We start from the raw sequence: 9,404 nt of genomic DNA, 5'->3' as shown, positions 1-9,404 counted from the left end.
AAAGGACTAGAAAGAAAAGCTTCATGTCATTTTTCCATAGATGCAGGCTAATTATCACTTTACCAGAGGATAAATGCTCGAATGGTCTTGAAGAAGCCAATAGCTTGGATGCCATGTCAAACCTCTCAGCTGTTAATTGACTAGCCCCCCAAAAGAGAAACTAGTGACAACTCAAGAGAAAGACTAATACATACACGTGCAGGCCTAATTAATGTCAATAGAACAGAGAGAAAGGAGAAAAACTGATACTGGAAGATAAAATAAAAATCATTACCTAATTTATTAATTGAAAAAAAAACAAGTAATTGTTGCCATTACACATGGCATAAAAATGAGCACTTGTCAAAACTATTCTATAAAGACTTGTTCTTACACGTTTTGGCCTTTAGGCTCTAATATGGAAAGGCCAGGATTGAAACTCTGTAAATTGAAAGAGGAAGCACCCTATAAAAAGAAAAAGAAAAAAGTCAAAGGACCTAGACAGACTTTTCATCAAGGAGGAAAGCACCCTGTCATCTGTATATGGTTAAGGGTGCTTGGAAGACCATATTTATGCACTGCCTGTTGGCCGGCTCTGAATCCATCTCCATACACATGGGATATGTCTGATTCAATCTGATGTTTAAAGAACTCCCCGAGCTTCTTTTCGTATTGAGACCCTGTACCCCTTTTCAATACAGTGGAAGTAGACAACGAGCTTGATGCAACATTGCTGCCTGACATGAGCTTGGAACTCAACCACATGTGAGCTAGAACCTGACAGATACCTTCCTCAACGTCTTGACTGAGAGTCCGGTAACCTTTCACATATACAGCATATATGTCAGCAGTCATTTCTTTTTTATTTCCTAAGTATAAATAAATAAGAGAGAAGAAAAAATGACTCATAACCAAGAAAAGAAACAATTGAAAGTTGTGTCATTGAATAATGAATCGAGCAAACTCCAACATAGAGTTCAAGTGATCACAGTGTAATAAATGAAGGTCATTTCCCAGAAAGCTTTTCTGTTTCTTTTTTTCTTTTCTTTTTTGCTACAAGTGATGGGGGACTAAGGCTTGGTTGAGGATTCATGGCCAACCCCAAATATTTAAGACTAAGACTTGATTGTTGTTGTTGTTGTTGTTGTTGAAGGGGGACTAAGCCCTCCTGTGATCATTTCTATTGGGGAGGGCACAGAGGTACCCTTGAGCCAAAGGCAGGGCTCGGTGGTCATTCCTCGAAACCTTGATGTGATCTTTGTGGAAGAAATTGATACATGTTATATACTGTAAGCATGGGAGACTTAATTTCACTGAGGAGAGAAATAAGTTATATGTTTTACAGTGCCCACTTAACATGACATGTGTCATGAAATATAGAAGTACCTTTGAGTCGCAGCCATGCATGCATCATCTCATGAGCTAGGATTGATCCAGTAAGCAACCTATATGAAAAGAGAACTCCAGTCATGCATAAAACATTTCAGACAAGAAGTACGCTAGCAGAACTAAGACAGAGACCACCACTTACACAGCACAGTTACTAATTATTCGCTTCTTTTCTTTTTTCTCTCTTTTAAAAAAAAAAAAAAATTATTCTTTTAGAAAGGAAATAAGGTAGAATATGAGAGGCCTAATAGACTCTGGACTTCATAAAAATCACTATAATTAATAATTAACTCTCTTAATCAATTCTCCCGATAATCTTATTTTGATTTGTTTGTGTGCATGTCTGGGAGTGATTGAACTTCACTTTCCCTATATATCTAAATTGTATAAGGAAGGAAATATAAAAGCATTTTCTAGATATAGAATATTGAATCTCCATGATACAGCTGGTTTTACAAAAATGATTTAACCCTGAACATATACCTGTAGTCTCATAGAATCAGAAAATCATGCAACTACATTTCTTTTCTCCTCCTCATAGAATTGCATATTTACATTTACAAGGATGGATCAGCCCTCAAGAATAATATCATTGCAATCATGATCTATCATCAGAGCTTCACTATATAAAATTTAAGCAAAAACATAGGTGGTTTTACACCAAGAATAACATGTAACTTGATTCCAGGTTAAGGAATTTCAGTCAGCATATTTGCCCCCAACTTCCACCTTTTCCAAGTTCATTGGAAGAAAAGCTATAACATGCAAATCATATATCTCTTGTTGATCATGCATGTATTATAAAAAAAATTAACAAAAATTAAAAAGAAACATGTTTTTAAGCAATGTCCACAAGGCTGCTGTGCCTCAGCTCAGGTGGTAAAAAGGAAGGGTTTTGTTGGTAACTTAGGTTAATTATTGCTAATAGAGAGAGAAAGAGAGTAATTTCTGCAGTATTTTGCTGATTGTTTAAAACTCATTTGTCATTTTTGTCAACTGCTTTTCTTCAATTACAAAATTACAGTTTATTTTTTTTCAATTTAAGTAGATTTTCAAAAGTTCACCAGTGTTCTTGGAACTTGGAAAGAAAGAAGGTACTCAATGACAGTATCTTTGATAAGAATTTCTCTAATGCAGAAAATGGAAAAATAATTTTATTTTAATTTATTTCTATTTAATTTAGAAGTTAATTGTATTTGTTTGTCCATTGGATTTTATTTTAGGTCTTAATAAGTTCAGCAGGTTATTAGTATTTTATTTAATTTCCTAGTGTTAACATTGCTTTTGTAACTCAATAATTGAGTTTTTCAAATTCAATTATAATTAGAGTTTAGTTCCAGTAGACTAACTGTGTCCTTGAAATGTTATTAATCAAGCAAACTGTCTAACTTGTCTGCATATTATTAATTTAGTGTGCATAAATAGAATAAGTGCTAATTTGTATGATATTTTTTTCCCTGTTCTTCAATTTATTGATGCATCAGTTTCAAATTGTCATGCATCATGCTCATTTCTTCAACACCCCCCCCCCCCCACCACCACCACCACCACCACCACCACCACCACCACCACACACAGAACCAAAAAAAAAAAGCAACATTCAGGTTATAACAAAAGAAATATTCAAAGCACTTGGTAAAGTGTATTCTTATTTTACCTTACCAAGCAACATCCAGGTTCTTTTACAGTTTTTTTTTTTTTTTTTTTTTTTTGAAGGCATTTGAAATACTATTTTCAGAGCCTCTATCAATAAAGGCAAAAACTAGGTATTGTAAAATTGTTTGATCTAGAAATATTTTCGCATCTTGTCTTAGTGTGTAAAATTTCTTTACATATGCTACATTGATCTTTGATGTGTGTGTGCATGGAGATATGGATGTAAGAAAATCATAAAAAAGAGATCCTATTTACAAAAAATAAGTACTTGCAAAAATTTTTCAAAAATCATGTGTGCGTCTGTTTTTATATGTAGAATATTACTTCATGTATGCGCGCATGTGTGCATGCACACATCGTGTGTATATATATATACCCTTTTGCTGAAGTGTTAGCTGACATAGAATTGTGAACAAATGTATTTCCAAATCCATTGATTTTAGAGTAATACTAGGACACAAAATTTTTCACAACTGCTGACATGGCATGTTGTGATTAGAGCAATGTCACTATCATCTGAGTCCACCACTGACACTACTTTTATTATGCACCAATCACATCATGCTATTTTTATCATGCAGCAATCACAACAAGCCAGTTAACTTCCCAAGACTTGCTGATTTTATTGGATGTTGAATGGGTTCCCTTCTAGAACAAGTTGTAAAAGCAATGAGAGATAAAGATACAATACCTTGGAAGACCATACAAGATGAGAATTGCAGTCACCTCACAACGACGGCTTAGTTTGTAGGGCTCTGTTACCATGTTCACGTTTCTCTTTCCAGCCCCATTCCTTGTTCGCCTTACCTGTTGATTTTGAGGGTCAAAATGAGACAAATTGTAAGCCATAAACAAATAATCATAACAGAGCTCCATATATCCCAGTGAATAAACTTAAAGAATCTTCTGGGGAAAAAAAGTCAAAACAAAAAAACCACTCTTACAGTGCTGATGGTTTGCTCCTCAGAAAGGCAGAGCCCTCTGGTCTCAGGCATGTGATAATGTCCCTGGCCAAGACAAGAGAATAAAAACTCAATTTTGTAGCTCTAAGAAATGAGGAAGAATTACCAGACAATATAAATATATCTGTGGACACTGATGGAAATATTACATTCGGACACATAACTGGAGCTTTTATGAAATTCTTTGAGATCTAGTGTAAGGACATGTATAGACATGCTTCCCTCAAAAAATAAATAAATCCTATGAATTTTCATGTCTGGCATACCAATTGTCACTATGGAAGAACAAACAATAAAAACCTTGCATACAACAGCTGATGTAAAATGATTTAATTGCATTTGCCCTTACATTCTTTTCTCCCTCTCTTGCTTCATTTAATGCTTGTCTTTCAACCAAGAGTAACGGAACTTGCTGCTCCACTTTCATATTCAAACCTTCATAAAATTCTTGTATATCAAGATATAGAGGTTGGCATTCATAGGTATCCATGACTGCAGTGTCCAGACATTCCAGACAGAGCCTCCGACCATCATTAAGGGAAACATATCTTGTGTCTCGTGGCTGCATATAATGAACAAATATATCATGCAATTAACATTTTGCCAAGAAGCTTGATTGGTTTAAAGGAACTTCTTGGCAGATAAAAGTGATTTAATCACCGACCTCCATTCTCTCACAGCTGCAACACCGAGGAGTATTGTCATGTTCATGAAAAGGGCAGTATTTCTGGATCCAAAAGGGATGTGCCCTATATTCAATTAGACCAGCAGGATTTGTTGGAATCTGTTGAAAAGATACATATATTTGAAAAGCCCAACAACTGCAATGAGTAATATATCCAAGGAAGAAGAAATTCAATCGGAATGTGTCAATTTTTTAAAAAATGTTCCAAATTTGATCTTTAAAACATGACACTTTTTTAAATAAATAAATAAAATTAAAAAATTATTGGCAAGTTTATCACACACACCCAGTGGGTTTTGAATCCATGACTTATCCTTCACCCTTTCTAATGGGGAAAAGGAGGTGTCATTTGAGCTAGGGCACACCGGCAAGGGGAGAAAAAATTGACATATCACAGATGTCAGGAGCACCCTGTATGCAAATACCCCTTTATCTCTATAAGAGTCTTATGTGAGTCACTTGTCTAAGCTTAAGTCAATTAATAAGTCATGAGACCTCTTAAATGAGTCATGTGACCTATTGACCTTTCGATAAAATATTTTCAAGCCAATGGATTAGATTACGTTTTAAGTTCTGAGATACTTATTAAAGAAAAAAAATTTAACAGCTGAGATTGCATCTTTAGGAGGGAACCCCTTTTATATATTTAAGCAATTTGACGTTGCAGCTTGTCTTCTCCTTCTCTAGGGACTAAAATGTGGGTGTTCAAGCCAATTTATTAGCTAGAGTTTGCTCTCTGATTATCCTTCATATGCACATGCATGGTAATCATATTATTTACATTCCTTCAGATTTAAAATGAGATGCATCATATCTAAAATTAGCTCTGCATCAAATTTAAAGATGCATCATATCTCAAAGTCCATCCTTATCTATTAACTCTCCTTCACCATGAATACAAAAAAGTGAAGCATGCCAGTTTATGCAAAATTAGAATTAAGATATATATTGTTCATTCAAGAGATACTTACAAAGTGCTTGCAAACATCACATTTTGGGTGGTAATTCTCCTTGTAGCAAGCTTTATGATATGGATAATTTCCAGATGTAGAGAACTGCAAACAACCAAGAAAAAGAGAGGGAAAAGAAAGATTACAGGTAATTCAAACAAAACTTCTAATAAAAGAACCACAGATGCCAAGACTCGAATCAGCAACAAACTAGAGTGATTTGGGAGCTGAGTAGGAATAAAATTTTGCACCTCATTATCAGAAATTGGTAGGTTGCAAGAACGGCATCGGAAGCATTCAGGATGCCAAACTTCATTAAGGCAATTCAGATATCTTCCGTAACCAATCTCAGTCCCGCAACCAGCACAAATTCTACAGGGAAAACCAAAATTAATAAAAAGAGAGAGAGAGAGAGAGAGAGAGTAATAAATTTTAAAAAAAAAAAATTAAAACCTTTAAAATAGATGGGGCTTGATAATTGCACCCAACAGCTAAAGTTTATTATTGTGAAAAAAAATTCTATACATGTGTGGGCTAAACTAGGGCCAGAAATTGAGATGATGAATTGATTTAACTCAAAGCTAAAATACCTTGACCCCAAAGGATAGTACATTGGCATGGGTTGATATATATTCCCATGTCCATATCGGGGAGGCGGAGATTCCACATTTTCCAAATTTAGGCTCTCTTGTAGAGCTCGGGCAAGTTGTTCATCATCTTCCAATTGAGAATCACGATCTACCCAAAATTTTGAGAAACTTATTAATTCAAACTGTAGAATTTTATTATATATATCCAAAATAAAAAAAAAAATAAAAAAAATTTATAAAAAAAAAAAAAAAAAAAAAAAAGACATAACATAGAAACCACAACCCCCCACCTACAGTGCAAAAAAAAAAAAAAAAAAGAACCGAGAGATGAATATGCTCCATCACTTAAATTTAAATAAAAAGTGCTTAATTTCATGAAATTGACCCCAAGAAACAAATGCAATGCGTAGGACAGCAGGTCAGAGACCAGAAATTGATGCATCATTTCATATATCAGCACCAATTTAATAGGAATATGAAGATGTTCAAGGATGGTCTAAGAGCAATGCAGGACATTTAAGAATCAAGTAAAGGTTACATTAAAGGTTGGAGTACAGATTGGAGGCAAGGTTACATATTCACACCATAGAAAAAGCGCATCGCACCCCATGAAACAGCAATTGGCTCTATGAAACTTTCTTCATGTGCTTCAAAATAAGTCAACGTATCACTTATATGGGCTGCATTTGCCTGTCTGGGCAAGCATATTGGGGGACCAAATAAATTAGGAGCACTAGTCAAACTGTTGAAGTATGACTTCCTAATACTGACTCTAAAAGACCCAGAACAGATGCAGGCCCAAAATTGAAAGAGCCAGCTACTAATGAATACAAAATGGCTGAAATACACATGCCCAAAAACCTTTTTTTTTTCTTTTTTTTTTTTAACACATATTCAAAATTACTTTAAGATATCATGTAGGGAACTTCAAAAAATAACCGGCCAAAGAACATAATATCTAGAAAAAAATTATATGAAAACACTGGTGTGCAAAAATAATGCAATGCCTTTGATTGCACAGACAATATACAATGGCAGGAGGTGGTAGCATCTGAAAGCATCACGCACCAATCACTCTTGTTCCTCTTTGATTTTCTTCTAAAAGAGATTCTGCAACAGCACGATCTATTTCTTCATCATTCTCTGACCACACATCCTACATTCAAGTTCCCATTGAAACATGTTAAAGGAGAACTATATAAAGAACAGATTCAAAAAAGCCATAAACAAAGACTCTAAATAGTATATTAACATCAGGGAAACAATTTAATTATACAATAAGATCAATGTTTATTGCATCAACTGCAAAAATGTCAAATTACATGATTAAACAAAAAACTAAGAAGAGATATGACTGGTTGCATGTCCCATTCCAATAATACAAGATTGCAATGATAGCAATAAAAGAGGATGGCAAGGAGTGACAGATGTAATTACCCCTGAGGTAGAAGGTCCATAATGATTTGGATCTTCTGCATAATTCGAATCATAATGCCCTTCCAAAAATTTATGGCTTGAGCCCTTCAAAAACTTGCTAAACCAACCCATTATGCCAAATGTTATCTGCTCATGGTCAAAGAGGTTTATACCTGCTCATAAAGCATCTGTTTAAGCAAAAAAAACTCAAAATTGAATAAAAGATGCAACAGAAGCTTCTGATATTTCTGATTAGTCTGCGTGGATTTCTATAGCTAATGATAACCAAATAAAATAAGCTGCAAAAGCCAATTTTCAAAGTGAGGCATTCACAAGTTTATGCTTCTCAAATATGGAGATATTATAAGCGATTCTATTTAAGCCGGCAGTTCTTAATTTGATGATAAACCAAAAACAATGGAGAAAAAAAAAAATTAATTCTTCAATGATTCGATCAAGGTCAATCCCATTTGGCAAAAGGAAAAGGTCAAATGGGTTCAAAGCAATCCATAAGAAACTAGAACTAATAAAATTGTATGCCAAACTCTGATCATGTCTCCATACAAACTAGCACACTATATTTACTATTTATTTTTTTCTTGCATGCACACCCCCATTCCACCAATAGCTATCAAATTCATCTATTTCACTTCGATATGAAAATTAGAGAAAAACCCCACCAAAGAAAATCAGAGAAAAAACCCACCAAACATCTTGATGACCCAGAACGCTTCAGCTACAACGTGAATGACAGAACAACAAAAATTCACGCCACCACTACTCAATATAACATTAAAAATAAATAAAAGACAGACATAAAAAAGAGATTCTTCCAGCTCAACATGCTTAAATTCATAACGTACAAGAGCTTAATTTCAGGTTAAAGCAAAAAAAAGTTAAGAGAATCAAATAGTGGAGTCATGACTCACCCGAAAAAAATCAAGATGGTTGAAGCAGAAGAGACCCAGATCAGCTAAGATCCCAATTGGCTCAAAAGTAGATATTACAAACACAGAGATTGTATAAACATAAGCAATTGAACAAATTTAAAGATTGTTTCTGACTCGCACCCTCTTCTTTCTTTCTCTTTCTCTTTCTCTTTGTGTTTAATCTATTAAAAAAAAAACATAAAAAAAAAATAAAGAACCAAAGAAAAAACAAAAGACAGCCTTTTTATCTCTCGTAATCTGAAGCAGTATCTGACAGACCAAAAAAGATTGCTCCAAGGAAAAAAATTGAAACTTTCGATTTTTTCACATGTACAAGGAAATTCCCCCAATAATATATGCAAAGAAATAATGAAAGAGTACTTGGATTGTACGCAATTTCAAAGTCAAATTTGGAGAGAGAGCTAGTTGAGGCTTTCATATGATGATATATCCTTATTAGGAGGACAGGACATAACAACCCAAAAGGGCTTGACGAAAATTCATCAAACCCAGTTGGGAATTGAATGTTTTTTTCGGTTTTTCCGTTTTTCCTAGTATTCTTTGTCTGCAAAGACTGCAATGCAATATATATATATATATATATATATATATATATTATTGCATGTGCGGTCTGGTTCTCTTTAATTAAACTCTCACACGATAATAATAATAATTTTTTTTTATTAAAATAATAATAATAACTCTCAATTATAGAATTATAAAATTCCCTAATAATACAAAATACTACTCCATTCTCTCACATTATTATATAATAATTATTATTATTATGAATTCAATTAGTATGATTTATTACTATTATGTTTATTATATTTTGAAATCTTCTGTAA

At 33.9% G+C, this 9,404-nt stretch overlaps 1 protein-coding gene across 3 annotated transcripts; it reads right to left on the bottom strand.

Moving 5' to 3' along the window:
* Positions 1-256: 256 nt before the first annotated feature.
* On the bottom strand, positions 257-9,128 carry LOC126712173 (protein DA1-like). 3 transcript variants are annotated; one of them, XM_050411391.1, is made up of 12 exons: positions 8,557-9,128; positions 7,649-7,815; positions 7,280-7,367; positions 6,212-6,359; positions 5,873-5,993; positions 5,643-5,726; positions 4,651-4,770; positions 4,336-4,548; positions 3,969-4,031; positions 3,716-3,831; positions 1,366-1,424; positions 257-800 (listed from the first exon to the last, which is right to left on the bottom strand). In XM_050411391.1, the coding sequence occupies exons 2-12, from the start codon at positions 7,757-7,759 to the stop codon at positions 493-495; spliced, it is 1,431 nt and encodes a 476-aa protein (XP_050267348.1). In that variant the 5' UTR covers positions 7,760-7,815; positions 8,557-9,128; the 3' UTR covers positions 257-492. The 3 variants fall into 3 exon arrangements, with proteins under 3 accessions (XP_050267348.1, XP_050267347.1, XP_050267349.1); XM_050411390.1 differs by having other exon boundaries at positions 7,649-7,800; XM_050411392.1 differs by lacking the exons at positions 7,649-7,815; positions 8,557-9,128 and having other exon boundaries at positions 7,242-7,366.
* Positions 9,129-9,404: the final 276 nt, after the last annotated feature.

This window comes from Quercus robur, chromosome 2 (assembly GCF_932294415.1).
Source record: "Quercus robur chromosome 2, dhQueRobu3.1, whole genome shotgun sequence".
NCBI classification, from domain to species: Eukaryota; Viridiplantae; Streptophyta; class Magnoliopsida; order Fagales; family Fagaceae; genus Quercus; species Quercus robur.
The sequence above is the reverse complement of the archived record's forward strand: the minus strand, read 5'-3'. Positions and strand labels throughout refer to the sequence as shown.

What these genes read in the sequence shown, in the direction of transcription:
- LOC126712173 (XM_050411391.1), bottom strand. Translation starts at nt 7,759, where the DNA reads ATGGGTTGGTTTAGCAAGTTTTTGAAGGGCTCAAGCCATAAATTTTTG. An exon ending in TACTATCCTTTGGGGTCAAG is followed by an intron (nt 5,994 to 6,211) that starts GTATTTTAGCTT and finishes TTTTCCCTGTAG; the next exon opens with AATTTGTGCTGGTTGCGGGA. An exon ending in GCAGCTGTGAGAGAATGGAG is followed by an intron (nt 4,549 to 4,650) that starts GTCGGTGATTAA and finishes CATTATATGCAG; the next exon opens with CCACGAGACACAAGATATGT.